General features: G+C 34.7%; 1 protein-coding gene across 1 annotated transcript in view; it reads right to left on the reverse strand.

Moving 5' to 3' along the window:
• The window catches only part of NCAM2 (neural cell adhesion molecule 2), a 277189-nt gene that overhangs the window by 105683 nt on the left and 148003 nt on the right, over positions 1-23503 (reverse strand). Inside the window, exons 5-8 of the mRNA XM_051779598.1 lie at positions 23329-23466; positions 20166-20283; positions 14503-14663; positions 7193-7338 (exon numbers count right to left, since the gene is read on the reverse strand). Of these exons, the coding sequence (XP_051635558.1) occupies positions 7193-7338; positions 14503-14663; positions 20166-20283; positions 23329-23466 (563 nt within the window). The remainder of the gene's footprint in view (positions 1-7192; positions 7339-14502; positions 14664-20165; positions 20284-23328; positions 23467-23503) is intronic.

Here is a 23503-nt window from a genome sequence, read left to right on the forward strand (position 1 = left end):
AGTGTAGTTCCTGATGAGATTCTGTATTTATTTTTACATTTTCTAAATTTAAGCAGAAAATACACTTTGAACAACAGACCATAACACCAAATGAGACTTTTTAAATGTACTGGTAAAATGGTATTTATTCAGTTTGAAGCTCTAAATATTCACAAAACTGTATTCTTAATGCAACTTTCTATAATAAATATCCACTTTTGTATATTATTTTAAGTAGAGGAATGTTTATAGAATGCTATGATAACTCAAACAACTTTTACTCAGTAATATAACCCCAAGGGTTTTAATGTTACCTATAAGATATATTAAAGCATTTGAGATCATCAGCTTGCAGTAAGGTAAAGATTACCACATGCTACTAATTCTTTGACATAAATGTCAAAGCTTTACTTGCACAAGCAGGAATTTGTAAAAAGATAAAAGCTATATTATTATTAATAACATTATTTACGGAACACCTAGAAACTTTAATAACAAAAGTTGAGTCCCGAATAGATGGGAGTTATTTTGACAAAGAATCAAAGCTCAGACCTATCATTCATTTGTGCAGTCCTAAGAAATATTGTTTGCTGAATCTGTCAGTAAGGGATGCTGTAGAGTCTTCACTTTGTACATCATCATTGTCATGTTAAAGTGGCATAATGTGTCTCTTTGAAATCTGAGAACTGCGTTTGAAATCGGAAAAATGGTATCAATAGAAACAATAGTTTATGAGTAGATGCACACAGAGAGATGGTACAGTGAAAATGTGATAGGAAAATATGTTGGTTTTTTTAAAGTAAACTAAGGACGTTAATAAATTATTAAGAACTAACTATTACACATAGTTTTAGAGAGTTTATTAAACAAATCAAACAACAGATTGCAAAATAGAATCCAGCCCACTTGTTGTCATCCTATTTTTGCCAAAAGTCTAATGACTTATTTTCTCTTAATATATAAGGGTACTCAAGCTGTCTTTCAGGTCAGAAAAACTGCTGACAGGTTTTAACTGTGTAAAATACATGTTGCCAGCCTTGCACTGCTGATTGTGCCATTGATTGTGCTCATTACCTGTGCAGGCAGCATGTAAAAAACACAACATTTTTGAAGTCTCTGGAGAATATCCTATCAGTGAATAACAGCTCCAACTGGCACCAGCCTATAAAGTGTGGATGTATCACTTAAGGTATCACCAGGTACAAGATCTCTATTTCATCAAACAAATAACAGCTCTCTGGAAGTTCTTAAACCATTAGCAGACAATACAACTCATACGTAGGCAGAAGCTCATGAAACAATTTTTTTGTGTTGCGGAAGAAATGAATGAATAATAAAGTCCAAGCTGCCCTGATACTGCAGGAAATGTTGGGCCAAAAAAAAAAAAAGTTCCCTGATAATTTCATTCTTCTTTAGTGTAACAGACCTAATATCAACACTTATGGCTAAATGGGAAAAGGTAATATTGGAAGGGAAAGAAACACCATTTCCAAGCCTGTACAGCTTTATTTCAGTCAGTAAATACAGCACCACAATCCACAGAAAGTAGCCAAAAATATCTGCAAATAGATTAAATGGGAGACAATTTTTAAATTTTAAATATAAATTTGTTAAAAATAGGATTACCCATTTACAGAATGGATAAAAACTTTGTACTTAATTTAAGGCATCACATTAAACAACTGATTAAATTAGTCATGCTCCTAAATAAATGTCTTTCTTTCCCTAGATTGTTTAAGCTTTTAAGCCAGAAGAGTTATTAAATTTTACATTTTCTTGCCTTTTTGTCTTCTTTAAATAATCAACAACTCAGTCTCTGCTTATTTAATTTTTCCCACTGGAAGGTGACTTTAAAGTTTTACTGAAAGAAAAAATTTACAGAAGTGAGAGGATTCTGAGCTAGTGTAATACCAATACAGCCATCCACACAACATGAATACATCTATGTCTGTGTATATGTACAGCCATTTGGGTCTACTCTGAGTAAGAGATAATTTAATTTTGATGCCAAAAGAGGAACAATTCTGAAAGGTTGTCTGGTTGTGTGGCTGACATTTAGTATTGAGTTGTCAATATAACCACCAGCCAAGGCTGCACTGAGGCTGAGACTGTGGTACCTCAAAATAATTTCCAGCTTCAGTTGTGCCTTCATTTACACATCACTGCAGATATTGTTTACTTAAAGGACTGCAGAGCTCAGATGATTGATTGAGCTACTTAAGAACTTGGAAATACCCACATTTCCTTGCAGCTTTCCTACCGTAACGCTTCCTCAGGTCACCAAAGAAAGCTGCTCTTTATTTCCAACTGCAAACAATCCTTCTCCAAACTCAGTCTTCCTACTAAAATTCTGTCACCTCTCCCAACTGTACACTTCACTTTTTGCTCCTTCTAGTTAGCAAAGAGTTTGTCCCAACTCCCTATTAGTGTAGCTGAGCATGCCAGAGAGAAGATGAAGAAGCACCAAACCATATACAGATTTCCATGGATCAGATGACCCCTGAGAGTCTCCTATTCAGTGGTCATATGTGCTCCATTATTTGCATATGCTGTAGGGTAAAAAGCTGCATATTCTCAACAGTACTAATTACCCAACATTTAAAGTGACCCTGTTGCTCAAGTCCATTTGCTTACCTTTTCCTTCCAGTCACAATACTCTTGTTTTCATAGCCTTAACATGTGAATCCCACTAAGAGTCATTTGTGGTTAAAAACAGAACAACCTTTGAGGCCTGATTGAATTGTTTGCAGAGTGTCTCAATTGTATAATCAAACGTAATTGCAGCTGGCTACATAAATTGTTCTGACCTGCAGGCCTCTGCTAATATTGCAGCAACAAAAATATTCTATGATACTGTAAGTAGAAGCTTTTAACACAATGTGTAGTTGAAACAGGTTATAACAATTTTCTCCAACATGGTAAAGAGACTTGCCTCTTACATTTTTCCAACTATTCAAAGGAGAATTATTTACAAAGAGCAGCATTTGTATAGCTCAGTAAAAGAAAGATGTCTCCTGGAATCAATTAAAATACCCTAGATACATCTTCGTTTTCTGTGATTCATTTCAGATAAAGACCTGATCCTTGATAAGAAAGAATTTGAAAGCACTCTCATTACTGTCTCAAAAGACTGACACTGTAACACTGTTTCTTTTTGTGCAGAAACAGCATATACAGGGAGAAAAAAAAATCTGGGGTTTTTTTGTTTTTTGTTTGGTTTTTTTTTTTTGTTATCATTTGTAATGGCTGAAGTGGATTTAAAAGGCTTGAAGAAAAAACAGAGTTGACCTTTCAAAGAAAAAGATAAAACAAACCCCAAATTCTTTAACTTTGCCTATTGCCTGATCATAAAAACTATGAAAAACTCTACAAGTTCCTCATAGCTATGATTTGCATGCCAATATAAAGTGAATTCAAACTTGGAAAATAACTTAATTATTGGTCTGAACTCTGAAATATTTATAAACAATGTCACAGGGAATTTCACAGAGACACACACATTATTACAATGGAAGGTAGATGAAGCAAAGCAGAATTCAAGCTGTTTCTGTAAAGTTGTCATTACAAAGTTGAAAATCAGGGGTTTTTTTACTTGTGGATACAAGGAAAACAGTATAAGATACTTCAGAGATATTCAGTGTTTTAAATACAGTACAAAGTACGGTAAAAAAATACAGTATAAATCCATATCTTAAATCCAAAAACCAAGTTTTGACTGGGATCTCTCTGTACTGACTTCTTTCATTCATTGTGTGTGTTTAGGTCACAAATTCTTCAGGGTATTCAGCATATGTCTCTTTGGACATGTGCTGCATACAGCGTAGCCACTGTCTCATATCAAGCCCCATTTGTTATTGTAATGTGTATTCCAAAACAGGGCAATTACAAACAACACTGGTCAGCTTTAATATTTCTGCTAGAATTAGATACTATGAAAGTAGAGCATTTAACTCTGCCCTCACAGTTCTGCAGGATTCAGAGGAGTCAATGACATTTTTGTACCACTGCTCAGGACATGCTTTCCTTGAGGGATATGTATAGATACGTACGTGCACATCCAAACCCCATTTTACAAGTGATTATGCCAAATCAAATCCAATCACTATCTTTCCTTCTGTTCTTAAAAAAAAGCAACTCTTCTCCTGCCTCCTCTTTTTCACTGGGAGAAGGGCCAGGCCTGCTGGATGCACGGTGGTCTTTAGGACCACATCATTTCAAATCACAGCTGGAAGGGGCACAGCCAGGCTGGCACATTAGTGCCAGGGTGTGCAGTGCTGGGGAGTTGGGGACAAGAAGAGCAGAGGCAGAGTTTTGGCTTGACACTGAAACAGCAGCTGAAGCTCTGGTCTTGGACTAAACCTCCATTTTCACACCTTAAAGGGTGAGACAAACACCTTCCATCATGCATAGCCATTAATTTACTGAACCTTACCCACTCTCATGTATTTATGGGTTAAAAAAGTCATAGAAGGATGACAGAGGTCATCTAATGTGACCTCCTGGAAAACTTTTACTTAACTTTCAAGAGAGGTCAGAAGAAAGGGAAAGATCCCTATATTTCAAATTTCAGTGAAAGAGGGAACACACACTGTGTGGTAGATTGTTCCAAAGGCTAACTGATAAAAGGAGAGAGGAAAAGGCTTCCTTGCTTCTGATTTGAACTCACTTGGCTTCAGCTTTCAAATACACACTTCTGAAGTACTGAAAATCCTTTATCAAAGCTGTTTTTCCAAAGAGATAATTATAGAGCTCTTACTCATTAATGTTATCCTCCTTAAGCCCAGATGGGTTACTTCTTTGATCTATGAGTTCGGTGCATATTTTCCATTCTTTAGGACATAATAATTTCAAAACTCAGGAAAGTCTACGTCCCCATTATAAGACCTATCACTGGAAAGAAAACATTTTGAATCCATGCAGGCTAAGAAAGGTCTCACATTCAGCCTTCTTCCTTATCCACGTGAGGTATGTTTGCATTTTAGCAAAACAAGAACAACATGACTGAGGAGGTACATACTAAAATTAATAAAAGTATAATTAAAAAGTAAGAACAGCAGTTTCTGTGTTCTTTAATCATCATCATGTTAATGCTATAGCACGAGCAGTTCTTCCATCTTCTACGGAAAAAAATCATTCCCTAATGATACCCTTAATTCAACAGAAATGTTGAATAAAGTGCAGTTAATACCGAGAATGTTTAAAAATTGGCAAAAATTCAAAAGATGAATCCACTGAATGTAGATTATAATCTTTATGCATAATGTATTTTGTCTTGTGATTGGATATTACTTCAAAAGTTATCACACATAAGTAATAATTTCAATTTAAGACTATGTTCTGTGTTACTCCCCCTCTTCCCTCATTTTCTTCAATTCACCTTTCCCTTTTCTTTCTATGTGCAAAACATTGCTGTATTATTCAACAATTATTCAATAATTAAATCACTGCCAGTTTTGTTCCCTAGTTGTCTAATTTGGTAGGAAAGCACAAGCCAAGCCTTTGGTACCCTAAAGCTGGAGGACCACAGGGCAAATGTAGCAGCATATTTTATAGCTCAAGAACATATACAGTATTTCAGAACATTTATTCAAGATTCAGCACAAACTCTCCCCTGAGCAATACACAGAGTTCCTTCATTGGCAAGAACAAAGGAAACCACGTAACTGTATTTATTCTCACTCTTTTCATCTTCCACATAGAGTATGTCAGCACACAAGTAGGAAGTGAATATAGATTTTTGTCTGATTGTCAGTATTATTGAGTTGAACTAAAGTTCAGAGAATACTACAGCAACATGTCTGGCAGCTTAACCACCTGCAACTGGAATTAAAAACGTGATACTGTCCTATATAAGCACTGGATAAATTTCAAGTTTCAACTACACCAACATTTTTAAGCTTGTTTCTGCTATTTGCTTTTCAGTGTCTGATGTAACAAAGTTATTTCAGGATCATTTAAAACATAACTGAGAGGGCACGTTTGTAACCTTTGAACCAACTGTAATCTCTGTGGGTCAGAAAGATGACCTTTAACTTGAAATATTTAAGGAAGAGAGAAACTGCTTTATTTTAATGCAAAACTGTTTGAAAAATTAATTTAGAAAAACTGTTATATTGCTTCAAAATGGAAATCACAGAGCAGGAAAATGGTAGACAGAGTCTCACAAATTGCCTCAATTCCAGGAAAGGTCAAGTCAGAGATTAGACCAGACCAGACCTTCTCCTTCAGAATACAAATAATGAAAGTACATAATTCCTTATTATACAGCAATTCCCTATAAATTGAGTGACTTACTATGTATCTAGTTCTCTCAGTGACATGACTGCTGCACAGGTTTTCAACTGTTTGGTTTTTTTTAAGCAACGCCTAAGAATATGCAAAAATCTGCAAGAAGACTGTATTTGATTATCTGGAGTAAAAATTCTGAATTAGTTAGCCATAAAGATAGTATGTCTTACTTTAACCAGTACAGAGAAATTCTGTAGCTTATGTCAGGAAATTAAGAAGGAAATACTTGTTCAAATACCAAAAGAAAATTACTTTTTAAAAAAGAGAAAATTAAAAAGAGCTCTGTAGAAACAGCTTGCTGTCTACATGGTTAGGAATAACACTACACTGTGCCCTTTTACTTTCACCATTCCATCTAATTACAACTCTTGTTCCCACAGTAACTGACTTTCCTCATTGTCAGGCTGCAATCTTTCTCTACACAATTTACTTTTGTAATAAAACACGAAAACGGGGAAAAAATGGGAAAATAGGCTCAGTTTGTCCTCTGCACAAGGAAAAATACAAGAAAAAAGAAAAGTAGAATGAAAAAAATGAAGTGGGAAATAAAGAACTCCAGAGTATTCAGATTTTTTAATTTTAGATATCTATAAGCTCCACTTCATTTTGAGGATTACTGGACAGAGTCCAAATATACTGAAGAAGGGCTATGTGTAGCCATGACATTGAAACCATTAGTAGGGATTATGTATTAAAATTTAAGCCTGTAGTGATGAATTACCTTTCAGTATTTTATTGCCTTTTTTTTTTTTTAATTTCAAATTTAAAACCTCCATGTCTCTTTTACTACTTTGGAAAATAGCAATTCCTTCTAATTTCAGAGGAATCTACCATTATCTATCTCTAAATTAATTTTCTGCTTGCAAAAAGAAGATTAGCCAGACAATACTTATTTAGATATTTTATACATTAAATGCAAATTTACCTTATCGCCTTCAGAGAAAGTCATTCCATCAGAGGCCCTTTTCCAAGTAATCTCTGGGACAGGTTCTCCTTCTGCTTCACAGATGAGGGTTGCTTTCCCATTCTCAAAGGTGCTTTCATTTTTAAGTTGTATTATTTGAGGCTGCACTGTTGAAAATACAAATTCCATTACTGATCCTGCACAAAGAATGTCATCTCAAAATTTATCTTTAAAACCACTTCTTTTTTTTCTCCCTTCCTGGAGTAGTATGGGATGCATCCTGGCTGACCTGCCCTGGTGGCTGTGTTTGTGTGCTTTTTTTCCCCCTTAGGGACCAGCCAGCCCTCACTGCTCTCTACCAGTTCAGGAGTGAAGCAAAGTTCAGTGATTCCATGATGATCCTGCCTCTGAGCAGGAATAACCCCATGCACCAGGGCAGGCTGGGTGCTGACTGGCTGGAAAGCAGCTCTGCAGAGAGGGCCCAAGGGGTCCTGGTGGTCAAGAAGTTGAGAATGAGCCAGCAATTCACCCCTGAGGATCAGGGATCTCATCCAGGTGTACAAACACCTGACAGAGGTGAGTACACATAGAGCCAGAACCTTCTCAGTGGTGCCCAGTGAGAGGGCAAGAGCCAATGGCACAAATTGAAACACAGAAAGAGGGAAAACCTGAGGGTAACTCAAGAGCAGAACAAGCTGCCCAGGAGACTGTGGAGTCTCCATCCTTGAAGATACTCAACACCCAGATAGACTTGGTCCCAGGACACCTGCTTTGGTTGACTCTGGACTAGATGGTCTGCAGAAATGCTTTCCTGACTCAGGTATTCTTTGATTCCATGATAATCTGTGTTTGTCTTCAAATGTAAATTATTCAGAAAAAAAAGAGCATTATTACTATTCATGGACTTTGATCTTTAGTAATGTTTAACTGCCTTACATAAATTACAGAATTTAACAAAATCCCCCAATAAAAAACACATCACACTGGTATTACCTCTATTAAGAACTGAAGAGTCCTCTGATCCAAAGCTGTTAATCCTTGCTTACCAACTATACTAGTGGTAAAATACATTCAAAAAATTCCAGGTATTATTTGCATTCTTCAAATCATTCCACTTTATATACTCAGTTACACAGGAACTACAGTTCTCAATCTATACTTTAACTTGTCAGGTTATTTGGATATGCAACACAATTTCTGGTAGCATGTGCAAGGACTTATCTGTACCATATCACAAAAGAACTCTGTTGTAGAACAATGCATAGAATATTACTCTCTTCCACAGCATTCAAGTATCTTCAGTAAAAATCTTTTGGTCTTATGTATTACTTCATATATAATGATTACTAAATTTCTCTGAACCTATCCACTTTACAGATTAAATGAGGCACTCATCCCACTGGAAAATCTAACCTGTAATCCTATAATAAGAATATGATTCTTTAAGTTTACACCCAAAAGCTGTGAATTCAGATTACATGAGCAAATTAAATTTTGGCAGCTCTTAACATTGACTTCATTGACCTTCAGTACATTTATTGAAAACAATATATTTTCTATGTATTTTTTCTGAGTTTTGCTTTTGAGGAAGCACTGTAATAGTGTACTCCATATGAAACAGAAAATAAAGAGATGTAACCTGTTTTCCAATGGCCTTACTAAAGTATAGCTATGCAGAAGAGCAATATTGGCTTATGTTAATGGATCAAAAAAGGAAAGAGAATCATTCAGGTTGGAATGGACTGCAGGAGGTCATCTGGACCAACCTCCTCATCAACACAGGGTCAATCTGTTCAGGTCAGATTACTCAGGGATTTGTGGAGCACTATCCTGAGAAATGCTGAGAACAGAGACTGCACAGCCCCTCTCACCAGCCTGTTGTAGTGAGGAATGTTTTCCTTATGTCTCGTCTCCTCTCATTTTATGAGCACTATTTCACTTATGGCCATTGTTTCACAGATAGATGCTGCATTCAGCATCAGGAAGAAGAACATAAAAACCAGGTTCAAACTTGCTGTCTCTAGATACATCACCCACCTCTCTTTTATCCATTTCCACCACACTATTCTTATCTCACTCCTTATCCCTTTTCTCCACACTCCTCCTGTTGCTTGTCTACTGTCTGTTCACCCTTGACTATTATAAATAAACTATTGTATGTTTACTGCATAGAGATTAAAAACAAGTAGCATTTGACCTAAGAAAGGACTGAACTAACATCCTGCTTCATTAATATATAACTATGGTGAGTGACATCATGTGTAGAAAGAAAATACCCGAGTGATGAGGGGTTCTTGAAATGTCAACTAGATCCAGATTTATTGGATGCAGCAGCAGGATATCAATTTGGCTGAGAAAATATGAAACTCTCCTCTGTGATTCAACAAAGGATGTCAGTGGAAAGAACTAAAAACAAAAAAAGAATTTGAGACAAGACAATCATATTAAACTTCAAAATATCTGCAATTGTTACTCTCACTTTCAGGATCATCCAAATGCCTATGAAATATTTGACCTTGGCACTCAGGTACTGTATTCCTACAGCCATATCACCTGGCTACAATATAATCTGTTCTATCCTTTCATTCCCTTGATATAATATCATCCCTGGAAAAAATGGAAAGAGCTGTGGCAGATATACCACTTAAAAAAAAAAAAAGGCATCAGATATAGTACTTTATGTCAGAATTTTTCAGAATTTATAATTACATTATTTCCATCAGAACAAGAAGATTTCCACATCTGGACAAGATGACAGACAATATAATCTGCTCAAGATGATGCATGTTCCAAAACATATAAATAATACTCTTTAATTTTTAACCTTAGACATATTCTAAATTTTTTTAAGACCTTCTTCAAATGAATCACTACGAGATGAAAAGTTTTAGCTTGACATTTTAGACAAGAGCAGCTGACATTTAAAGGAATAAGCACAGATTAATCATCAAATATGTCTAGCTGACAGTTATTACTTGGAAGAAGAAGAGTGCTCATATGGGGGATATTATTTAATTGCTTCATTTTTGTAGGTCACAAGTCATAACTTGCTACTGAATAAAAGTTTTTACACTGAATACCTTTCAATGACATTCTGGACATTGAAAAATATTAAAATACATTTGTGTACATGTAAATAACAATATTTATTTGAAAACGACAAGACTAGTATTGACAGAAATACTAAAACAGTTGTTTCATCCTCCCTTCTGCCTCCAACTCTTTAACTGTTCTTTCTAAATTAATAAGGTCATTCTCAAACTGAATGGGTATTTGCTTGCTGTATTCTAGCAAATATGAAGCATATAAAAATGTAGAGTCTTGTAATGCAAATTCAGAAAGCCTCCATGTCTTTACTGGTTTCTTCAGTCAAAAATATTGAAATACTTTTGTAGTGATGTAATTTTAAAATTTGTGAACTAGATCACCTGGATGAAATAAAAAATTGTTGATTATAGAAGGGACTTATGCTTAAACTTCATTAAAATTATTTTATTTAGAAGGTAAGGAACTGCTTATTACAAGACACGCATTTTATAAATATGAAAAGAGTGATCTGCAAAATAAAGAAATAAAATTTAATGTTTGGAAAGTTTGCTCTCTGAGCAGGGAAGGTTGCTGTTAAGTTCTCCAACACTTCCTCAATAAACAAGTTTCTTTCAGATTCCATCCTTGGTCTCTTTTGGATTTGTCTCACTGTTGTGCACCTAAAGCCTCTCCAAAAACCTTATGAAGAATACAGATAACTACCTGAAGTTTTAGATTTGTCATTGTTTGCTGACAACCAATTTCTTGGAAAAGCTACACAATTTATTGCATTCACAGAGTTCTACCCATATCTTTAGCAAAAAAGCTTCATCAGCCTTTGGAAGTGACACATATATAAAGCTTGGGATAGTCCTGATTATATCTCATCAGAAGAACTGCTTTAATCAGCTTGTAATTGAGACAAACATGGATTTACTGGTGAGAGGTTTAGTATGCCTGTATCACTGCCTGATAGGATCTCCTGATTAAGATATCACAGGAGGAATCATACTTTTCTGCTCTCTTCCTGCACAGCCATATTTGAATATCAAAACTGCAGCTCCATCCTCCTGGAAACTGCCAGTACAATTTTAATTTAGTAAACAAACTAGAGACCCATGTGGAAACACCTGAGATTGCTGAAACTTGATTCCTGACATAATAGAGATTCACACATATACCAGTACAAAATGTTGACGTGATTTAGCGAATGATAAACCCAAGTTTTTCTTTCTAGATTGTGTAATTGAAACAGGTTAAAATGCTGTTACTACTTCACACTCAAAGGGATTTAAGACTTATCTTTTGAGAAAACTGTCATCACTGCCTTTATAGATTAGATCATTTTTATTTTAAATGGTAGAGGTGTTCCAAACAGGTAAGGAAGTAAAAGAGAGGAAGAAGGAATGTAGAAAGTTTCAACCCTGCCAGAGCCCAGTTGTAGTAGAAACAGTAGTTGTTGCCCCAAGGAGTTGTCATTGTAAATTAGAATTCAAGATAGTAGGTTTTTGAGACAAGTAAGCTAATGAAGTGGGAAAGAGAAATGTAATTTAATAGGCCATTTTAACACAAACTAGCTGTTTGTGTACTGTTTAGCTATAATAACCACCCATCTGCCTTGCCATTTTCAGAGCACAGGTTATTTTAACACATTTAATGGGAAGAAAAGTATAATAAGTTGTTGGCTGTATATATGACTGGGAGTTTAACCTGCGTGAAACAGAAAAATAAAAAGTAAAGTTCTTTGTAGCAGAAATTAAAAGTGTGCTCCACATTTTCACAGTTAAATAGAGGTGAATTTTGTAGAGGCAATATTAAACTAAAATTACACTGAGTTGTAGAGATTACAAATAAGGTAAGAGGCTTAATTGATCATACTATTCCCTAAGGTGTCCTGCTGTTGGTTGAAATAGAGTTAATTTTCTTCCTAGTAGCTCACCTGGTTTTGGATTCAGGATGAGAATAATGTTGGTAACACACTGATGGTTTAGTTGTTGCTGAGCAATGTTCACAGTAAATCAAGGACTTTTCAGCTTCTCACCCCACCAGAGAGGAGGCTGCAGGTGCACAGAGAGCTGGGAGGAGACACAGCCAGGACAGCTGACCCCAATGACCAAAGGGATATTCCACACTTATGGTGCCATGGTCAGCATATAAACTGTGGGAAAGCTGTCCAGGGCCACTGCTCAGGAACTGGCTGGGCATTGGTTGGTGGGTGGTGGGCAATTAATTGTATTGGGCATCACTTTTTTTGTATATTTTGATTCTATTATTATTATTATTATTATTATTATTCCCTTTCTGTTCTATTAAACTGTCTTTATCTCAACTCATGAATTTTACTTTTTTTTTTTCCTTCTGGCATTCTCCATGATCCCACTGCTGCCAAGGAGAAGTAAGTGAGCTGCTGTGTGATGCTTAACTGCCTACTGGGTGAAATCATGACACAGGGACTAACTACCAGCATACAGGTTATTATAATTTAAATTAAATACATTCAATAGTAAAGCACACAGGAAAAGTAACTAAATATGAATACTTGATGGTGTGCTCAAGATTTGCTACATTAACCTCGAAATTATCCACTCAGGAAAGAGATGTGGGAGACGCTGCAAACAGTTCTGTGGAAACACTGGTTTGGTACTCGGGGAGAGCCAGAGAGAAAAACTGAATGTGAGAGGGCACCAAGATCAGTTCCCCTCACAACACAAACCCCATGTGCCTTTCCCACCTTGCCACATGGAATTATAACCAGAAAGGTACAGGAATACACTGTTCAGAGACTCACAATGGTTTCCACAGAAGGAGAAGCTAAATTGACCGAAAAGTCATAGCTCAAAAATAAATGAACTAGTAAGAGAGAAAACTACATTTGATCCAAAGAACCTACGGAATTATTTTCACTTTTTATCTTAAAATGATAATTATCGGCCAAATGATAATTATCGGCTCCAAACTTACACATAAGAAAATATTTTTCATGCCAGAAAGAAACGATATAAGGAATTTATGAGTTTAGGATGTCATGGAAACAAAAAGGATGCGTAGGTTCAAAATGGATTAAACCAATTAATAGTGTCTACTAAAACATCTGGATTTAGCTTTCCAGAGAGTCCCCAGCAAAGTGGTTGCTAAAAGATGAAAGAATGAAATAATTGAGAATAACTTTCAAGTACCTCAAGAACAACAACTTTCAAGGACAACAGCCCAATAGCTGGGCAACACACCTGGAGTACAGAGCTCTGGAGACAGCACAGCGTGGAGGGCTGGGAAGAGTTGCTCAGGAAAGGCAGTGGGATGTGTTCATCTGACACAATGGCTTAAGCCTCAGGCTCCCAGATCCCAAACGACAGTATTATCCAACAGCTAAGCTATTCCAATGCAAGGGACCAGATTATCCTCTGCTATTAGAACTGTTTCACTTTGTACATTTAATTTTTTTTTATTATTTTTTTTTAAGCTGGAAAGTTCATTTCCCATGGTCCTAAGTACAACCTTTAAGTCTTCAAATGTAAATAGTCTTTCTCTCTTCTACAAGCTATCATTAATGTAAAAAAACCCCTCCAATATATTCATTTCTTGTAGGTTTTTCATAAGTTAGCTACAGTCTTTTTCCTGCATGGTGATCCTTAGGGATGTTTTCTACATTCTCACAGATGCCTACTCTCATCAGGTTATATCTAAACAAAACTTCAAATAAATTATCAGTTCTGTGTGAAGGAGAGAATCATTAACACAGATTGGGTGGTGGAGTATAGAAAGAGAAATAAGAGTTTTGATGTTATTACTTTCATCCTGTGAAACTCAGATCAGCCAATATTTTCATGACTACATCTGCAATCATGCATTCAAAAAATGAAAGTCAAGAAAAAAACCCCACAAATTAAAAAATCAGGAACATCTCTGCATGGTGTTTTCTTATTAAAAAACCTCACTCTTTAGAAGTCCAAATAAGCCAGTTTTCCCCTTTCAGAATTTCTCCCTCTTTCTCTTCTTGGTTTTCATGCAAGCAGACAACTTCTAAAGGAAAACCAGAGTGAATTAACAATTTAACACTCCATTGTACTGTATCTGAATAGCAGAAAAGCAAATTCTGAAGATAGCCTTTCAAAATTAAATTCAGGTGTAAAGGTTAAAGGAACCAACAGGGAGGAAAGAAGCTGTAAGATTATACAGAGGGTGGTTTGCTGCATCCGTAGGCACCTTGCAGAAATACTGTTCCACTGAAAATTGTGAATTATCACCTCATTTCCCCACTGTTTATATTTAAAAAGGCAGGATGGGACATACTATGCAGTACTTACCAAAAACTTGAAGGAATGTCTGTTTTTTGTCATTTCCTGCTTTATTTTTAGCATTGCAGATATAAGGACCCGCATCGATATTTTTAATATCTCTTATGGTTAGTTCTGAATTGCTTCCTCTCAGCACATATTTTTCATTTGCTTCAATAAGTTTGCCATTCCTAAAAAAAAAAACAAAAAAACCAATGTATAACTCAACCAGTAGGTTCCAAACTCTGAAATTATGGGCTATGAAAGCATCAATATGCTGAAAATAATACTTGAGAGAAGAGACTGCTAATATGCTGGTCTTAAAAATGCATTAATTGGCAATATGTAGAGAAGGGAGTTGATTTTAGGATGGCAAAAATTGGTATTCAGGATCACAGTGTTTTACCATAAGAATGTGCATATTCTAGACACAGGCAACACATTCTGAACTGTATCTTGATGTTCAAGACCCCAGCTGCACAACATTATTTTCAGGTTATAAAATAAACATGTATTAAAAATACTACAACATCTTTGTTCTTAAATGTTCAATATTGACCTAATGCTAGAAAAATGGTTGTGAATAGAACTCTAACATATGGCTTACACTCAAGGAAGGACAGAAGGAAATTGGTTAAACACACACTTGTGCGTGAAAAACATTTAAAAACATATTTTCTAATTTTAACTGCTGCAGTTCACAGTAGTAACAACTTAGCAACTTCTAAAAAATTTAGATTACATACACGTAGAGCCTATTGGCACATCAAGAACCCTTCCAATTTATTTCCTCTCAGTTGTTGTTGGCCAGCCACAACTTAGTAAGCAGGCATGTCTCCAGATGTTAGAATGAGTTCTGACCAGATGGTAGAGAAATAATAAAACCTGTGAACAATTCTGAGGGCTGAGCGAGGCTTGACCGTTCCATTTGAGCACCTTGGCACACACACACAGCTTCTTTTTCAAGAGTGCAATTTTAACTTTCAATTTTTTTTTCTGATTCTGCCCAGTTTGTGAAGGATTCCTTTGATCTTATTTCCATTGGTTCATCGACAGCTCCTTCTCATAACCACCTGTCTAGAAATTGCTTGATTTTCATAAGCACTGATAATGCTGCTGACAACGCCAATTTATTGAAAACAGACTACTTTAAAATAAAAATAATATACATTACTCAAATATTCTATTCTATTCAGTGCGCCTAGTTTTGGACATCTAAATTTAACTCAAGATTTAAGCAACAATTATTTTCATTTCATTCTCATCTAACAATAATTACATATATTTAATAATTTCTGAAATTATATTTTCCCTAAAAGTGAGGATACTGCTTATTTCTTGGGAGTATTAATATCTGTTAATAGCTCACATTTTAGTAACATTTTTTTGTAAATAACTGTAGTCCACTTAGCTGTCAACTTCAAGACATTATTATGATATTTGTTCATTTTGTTTCTAAAGCAAATCATAGAAATTGTTTTATAGACCAATAATAGTCTAGTTCTCCACATTAGGTGGTCTCACAGAAAAAAAACAAAACCAAAAGCAGAACAAACATACAAATAAAAAAACCAACCCACACAGCAATAAACAAACAGCTATAAAAAATCCCCAACAACCAAAAACTCCCCAGTGATTTCTTTTAGGAGACAAAAGTCTATATTCAAGGTCAGAAGGAACTTCCAGATGCCTGTTTTCACAAACATCACTGATATCTATGGCACTTTCTAAGCAGAAATGAGCATTTCCCTGGACCCTCCAGTGAACAGGAGAGATTCAGACTGATGCTGAAATTAGATAACAGGAAAATATGAATAACACATTTAAAGCAGATTATTTCTTTTGTAAGATAATTCTAAGTCCTGTCAGGAAAGATTGGGAAATTGATCCAGCTAAACTTTACCAGAGTAATTTTTCACCACGATTGTAAACAATGATCATGTTTTCAGCAGGACTATTCGCATGAGTAAAGATTTCCAGTTCATGACTTGTATCTACATTAGGATCTTAATCTTTCAGTCCTGGCTAATTTAATTCCATTAGAGCATTGCTTCTCTGAAGGTTATCTTTACATTAATGCAATATCAGCTTCAATAGAGATACCAGTTAAACAGCAAAAGAATTAGATTCTCTTGGTCCACGAAATATCCACTCTCACTCCCTCTCTCTCTCTCTCTCTCTCTCTCTCTCTCTCTCTCTCTCCGTGTGTGTATATATATATATATATATATATATATATATATATATATATATAATAGAGCAGCAACTAAACCTTGCTGACCTTTTTTCTGGCCTAGGTGTTTCAAAATGACTAATTTTTAAGTGAACTAAAATATTTTTTGAGAAAAAAAAAAGACGCATTAGTTCAGATGCATTCATTTTAAATTGACAAAATCTTAAACATCGTCAGCACCGGGAAATGAAAAGGGTCAATGTAAACAGTTCAAGCTTGAACACATTATGCACTGTCTTAAAGAGTTTAAAGCTTAAGACTATTTGTTCATCATCTTGCTTACAATCAACACAGAGAAATATATATCACTTTAATAGTACTGTCATCTGATTTTAAAAATACAGACATTTTTCATGCCCTAGCTGAAGCTGACTCGTTAAACTCAGTTCATTGGAAACCAAAAAGGAAACAAAAGAAACATCAAGGGAATCTACTTTTGAATTGACTAAAATATCAGTGGATTGTAAGCAAGGTGAGGCTACATTTGGGCAGATAAAAATTCTGCAGTTCTTGCCAAAGAAACTTCAGTAGACTCAATGAGTGAATAATTCGTGTGAGGGTCCATTTTTAAAGACAACACAAGAACACTGAACTGGGTATAAAACAAGTCCATAATCTTGATGAACCACCTCAATAGACATGGATGTACTTTCTATACCATATAACGAAAATCTTCCAGTAGGATGGAGTACAAACCATTCCCTTTTTATCAGAACTTTTCCTCAGCTTGGTATACTTTTGAGTGTTTTGCAATGACACATCAGAAAATGGTATGATTATTCTCTATGATAATAGCTTTCATCTTTCTGAAGCTATTAGCTATACTTAGCTATTCTGAGAATTCAGAAAACAGACTTCCATTAAATCATTTTATTGCACATGCCCATTTTACAAATGGTTAACCTGAGGCAAATTAAATAAAGTGACTGAACTCACAAAGATAAAAGGTACAGTTGGACATAAAACTGAACACTATTTCCATAACTTGCCCTTAACAAAGATTATAATCCTTCCAAAATCAGCATTAAAATTTAATCAAGTTCAAGCCATAATTCCACTTGTTTATTAAAATAGAAACTTAAAACCGAGGTTACTATAAACTTACATTCAACATCAAAAAGTAAACTGAACAAGATGAAATTGGGAATAATTGGCCATTGATTCCAATAAACTGATTCAATTAGGTTCCCAATGGATGACAAGCACATTAATATTAGATGAATCAGTTTTGATAGACTTTCCTACCACTGACAATGCTTTTCAGATTTTTCTCAAAATCAAGAAAGATTATGTTGATCTAGTTTTTCTATGCTCAGTCTAATTTCTAAAGAAAAAGAATCTAAAGTCTTATAGAAAGCAAAGGTCTTTATCTTGGCATAATTGTTAGGTAAGACCAAAAACAAGGAAAAGAGATCAGATGATTCTGATTTATTTTAACTGGCTATCTATATGTTGGTGAAAAGAAACCTTAAATGTTCAGAACAGAGCACTTAGAAATTTGATGCAGAAATTTAATACTGTATTACAATTTAGAAACTTTTGTTTCTTCTAGAAAAAAATAATTTATCTGTCTTCATCTTTTTTCCCTGTTTGCATATGAATAATAATATCCTATCACAGGGATAAGGGGCCTTTCCCACCTACTACTTTAAAAACCTCTCACTCTCATGAAATATAAAAGCAAGAATATTTTCTACTGACAATTTATAATCTAATAAGACAAAATAAAAAGAGAACGAAAGAGAAAAAAAGAAAGCAACAGGTAAGGGAGGCATATAAGCCAATATTCTTCATTCCTGAAATGGAAACAAAACAGAAACTTCTGCATTGAATATTCAATACCCAGTCCACAAGCCTGTGAAGCTTTTGTAAAATCTTTTAAAAATATTTAATGAACGGTTAAAAAACTCAGCACTTTGAGGGCTGGCAAACCAATGGGCAATCCTTCAGGAGGTTCTGGTAAGTGGACACAGAGGTAAGTTCCTCTCTCTGTAATATTTATAAAATATAATATATATATAATATGTATAATTAAAATATATTATATGTTTCATATATATTATATAATCATAAACTATGTATTTATAAAACATGGGGAAAATCCCACAACAATAAACAGGGATATACACAAACTGCAGAAATTCATGCATTCTTTCTTAACAATATATACACCATAATATTGGTTGTCTTATACCAAAGCCACTTACAATAGCAGATTTCAGGCAACTCAAGATTTTTGTTCAGGTAAGAGAGACACTGTAAAAAAATACTTCAAAGACATTAAATAAAAGGAATATTAAATCATAGCTTGAATTCAATATCAGTTCTTTAATCTGGGCTCTACATATTTTGGGTATCTTTTTCCTCCTCCTCACTAAATTTTGAATTTTAAGATACATTAATTCCTTAACTTTTCATTCTATTGATTTACATTTCCTGGGATTCAAACTGTACAAGAGAAAAATTCGAATTCACATTTGATGTTTGGTTTATTAAGATGAAGGTATCAGTCAAAGGAAGACAACCTTAGTCTAACATTGTTCAAAGGTTCCAAAGAAGATTAAGAATTAATGGAAATTCCTTCTGTGCCCATTTTGCAAATGGAATGACCTTTTAATTCACCTGAAATAATATAAGTAGGTGCAAATTATTCAGGTCTAAAATAGAAATGTGCACTGGTATTAGGTGTTGAGATATTTTATATCCCAGGACTGATGCACATCTTTGTTCAAATGGAAAGAACACAGAGTGTATAGATATTTAAATTTTTACAAATGTTATATGGTAAGTGTTCCCAAATGACATAGCTGTACTATGCTCATGTCACTGATAAAATCAAAAAACCATACATGAGCTTTAAAAGCAATTCTATTTTCAAAGCATTTTACACTTTTAAAATTACATTAAATTACACTGAAACTTATTCAGTGAAACATCTCTGTGTCCTACAGGTGTCTGAAGCCATATCTCCTCTCAATCTCATTAAAATGGAGAGTTAGGGTTAGAATCTATTTTTACAGATGGGAAAAATGTTATCTTTTTTACCAGTATTGCTGATTTGTATTGGACATTTACTTATTGCACAAATGCCTATGTTTTTACCTGATACATTCATGTGAAAAGTTGTTGTTACATTTTTCTTGTGTTGTTTTTGGGAAATGGACTCATTTCTTCAGCTTTATTTGTTTCCACTCACGTATGAAGAAATCATGACAATACGGTATTTTTGTTACTTTTTATGTTTATTTCACTTGCTGGTAACCCGAGTGCAATCGAATTTGTGCAAGTTCATTCACTTATTAATGCTTAATCTAGCTTTAGCAGTTACAATAGAAACAGACAGCAAATGCTCCTAAAATTCAGCAGAGAAATTAAGGATACACAGCTTAATGGACTGTGGTGGAAAATCGTGAGGCATAAAAACAATGTGCCCCGATGTGCAGCCCTCGAATGAACTCACCTGTACCAACTGATTTCAGGTGGAGGTGATCCAGTGGCTCTGCAGAACAAAGTTATTGCCTCTCCTCGGTCTGCAGTGGCATTGAAGGATTTCTGTAGCAGAATAATTGCAGGGGGAACTGGAAAAAATCATACATTACATCCTGTTAATGAAAAAGAAAATTATTTATGTGTTTCTGGAGCAATTTAAAGCGCAGGACAGGATCCTCTGCTAATTTGGGAATTTATGGTTACACTTGGGAATCAAGTCACAATATGAAACACTTCTATGAGTATTTCTTTACTTTTCTTAAACACAGGACTTCTAATATTTTCAGGACATCTATAGCAGTTTTTTCTATAGAATAAATTTTTTAAAGTCTTTTTCAGCAGCTCTTCAATATTCATAGAGAAGATTCTAAGATGACTGTAGTTATACCTAACGTATAAGGCAATACATACATAAGACATAAAACTATGCACTAATGTCAGACAGTGCTTTTAAAAGAGGTGTCCATATGCAGGAGTCTTGATTATGAATATTTAACTTTTTTTGCTGAATTCTTGCATACTTCCTGGGCAGGAGAATCACCAGCTTTCAAAGGGGAAATGTGATAGAACCCAATGGATACAATCTATTCGTATTTCTAAAAATTGTAATTGTATTCTGAGAGTGACAAATGGTTTCTGTTCTTGATGTGTCATTACTAAAGTTATTACTAAAATTGTAACAGTTCCCAGAGAATCTCTACCTGACAGAAAAATTAGCAATAATATTTGAGACAGCACAACTCACAGGCTGCTATTTAATACATCTGTTCATTTGGTAATTTTCACATGTCTGTCTAAGGTCTGTTTCCATTGACTAACAAGCAAATATGAAGTGTTCAAGGCCAAGTTGGATGGGACTCTGAGCAAACTGCTCTAGTGGAAGGTGTCTCTGCCATGGCATGAGGATTGGAATTAAATGATCTCTAAGGTCCCTTCCAACCCAAACTATTTCATGACTCTACCAAACATACAAATAAAAACAATCCCAGGAGATTGGAAGGAAGAAGATATGTGTAAAAGAGAGAATGTCACAGAAAGGAATAGGAAAGGGAAAAGGAGATTAGAGCTTCAGAAAATACAGGTCTCTGCTAGCAAGAACATCCTGTCAGAGTTAGTCAGTTATCCCTTTTACATTTATACTTCATTAGAGAAAAGAAGATGAAACAGAAAACCCCAATGAATTTGCTTTTGGCTTCCCAATGTACTTAAACAGGTTTTTCTCATCAAACATTGAGAATCAACTTGCTTTGCTCCAAATATTTCAGTTTTAGTATTCTACTTCAGAAGCCCTTCCAGCCTCTGAACCTTAAATATATCAAATTATCATAAAATCATGTACCAGAATTATCAGTGAATAGTAAGCCTATATTGTTATACACTTTTCACACTTCTTTACGGTGTGTTTTACTGTTTTTCACAGATCACTTCTCTCCTATCTAAAATTTTCTCTACTCAGCATACAAAAACCATGTGGTGTGCAACAGCAATTCCTCCATCTCCAATAAAAAAGTGTTGCTTAGAAAGTGTTTAATACATTTTAGCTATTTTTAGCCACTTTTCAGTGCATTCTAAGTGAAAATACACTTAGGAACACAAGGAGATGAACCAATTTTTTGCCAGAAGCAGCAGGTTCTTTACTGCTCACAAATAAGAACTACAGGACTATGACTTGGTTAAGCACATTACTTAAGTGCTTTAATCTTCTAAGAGATACAGCAATGACAATGAAATGGAATTATTTTTCTCATCATTATTACTGGGAAGACATTTGTTTATCTTTGATTCTATTCTTGTATGTATGTTGGATTGAATGAAAATGTGAACCAAAGACCACTACAATTTTCATCTATTTATCGATATTACTCTAAAAGCTATTTTGGACCAAGTTTTATACATTAAATTTTATGTAGGAAGACCTATTTATTACTATAAATGAAGCAGAAAATAGCTCTTAATTGATGCCATTCTACACGAGCAACCACGTCAGAATCACTCGTTTGGCAATTCCTTCTCCTTCCAACATGGAAAATTAGAGCTAAGTGAGTGTTAGAATTCTTGTCTAGAGTCATAATAAATGTATGAAGAACCCAATTTGTGTTTCTAATCCACCAATAAATTATGTAAAGTCAAACCACAGTTTGCAAAGTAGCGTTTTAGAATTGCAGATAACCAGGAGTGGAGGTAATGCAGCATCAGAACGAGCTAGCCACAACAACCTAAAGAATTCTGCTTCAAAGACTGCTGCTTGACTCCTGGGATTTAGCAATACCTGTGCCAGAACCTGCTCTTTCTGCTGACACTAACTGAGAATTCAACTTAGATAATGACTTCTGTAAACTGAGGTTTGCCGAGAAGGACCAGTCAAGGGCAAAGCATTTAAGGTTCAGAATATAAAAGGCATGGTGGAAAAAATTTCATTGCAAAACTGACATTAAACAGAGGGCATAGATAAAAAATGACCTTTATGAACTGTGTCCTTTCCAGGCAATATATGAAGAGATATTTATCTTTCAACAGGTCAACCCTGAATTTAAGAGAGGTTGAGTAAAATGCCCCGTCTTGTCTCAATTCATTCATTTTCCTTCTTAGAGGTTTATTATAAACTTGTAAAATGTATAATTCAAATTTTTAGGTAACTCCTTATAAATTTTATTCCTCATAAAAAAATTTCAAAAATCTATAAATAAGACTTTTAATCTTAATAAAATGTATCTATGACTTTTAAAACAGTTCATAAAGTATGTTAATGCAGTGAGGGTGAATAATTATGAAAAATCAATTGCAGTTTAACTGTAAATGACAAAACATTGAAAAATACAGGGTAAACAGGACTGCTATATTCTGCTACTCAGGTTTTGCAGTAATTGTTAATGTTCTGTGAATGATTAATAACAACAATCAGGTTTTACATATTTATATTTACTGATACTGTGAAATGCAATGAATTCTATTTACATAGCAGACTAGATTTTTTTTCAATATTAAGTAATTACATTTATAGGAAAACAATACTAAACAGATGTAACAATTATATTAACTAGTTTAATCAGTATTTTTTGGAAGCTGATATATGTTAAAATAGGATCTAACAATCAATTAAGCAACAAGTCAATTCGCCGACTTTTATTCCTTACCATTCACAATAACAATTATGTCCCGAAAGTCAATTTCTCCTCTCGCTTCCACTCTTCCTTCACATCTGTATACTCCTTCATCACTTTTATTGATTTTAAGAATTTGGAGATTATTGTTTGCTAATACTGCAAATCGATCTAGAAAGGCAAATAAGAGATTAAGCGGAGTTAGTAA

This window comes from Manacus candei, unplaced genomic scaffold, assembly GCF_025592945.1.
Source record: "Manacus candei isolate 608988 ecotype Guabito, Panama unplaced genomic scaffold, ASM2559294v1 h1tg000014l, whole genome shotgun sequence".
NCBI lineage: Eukaryota > Metazoa > Chordata > Aves > Passeriformes > Pipridae > Manacus > Manacus candei.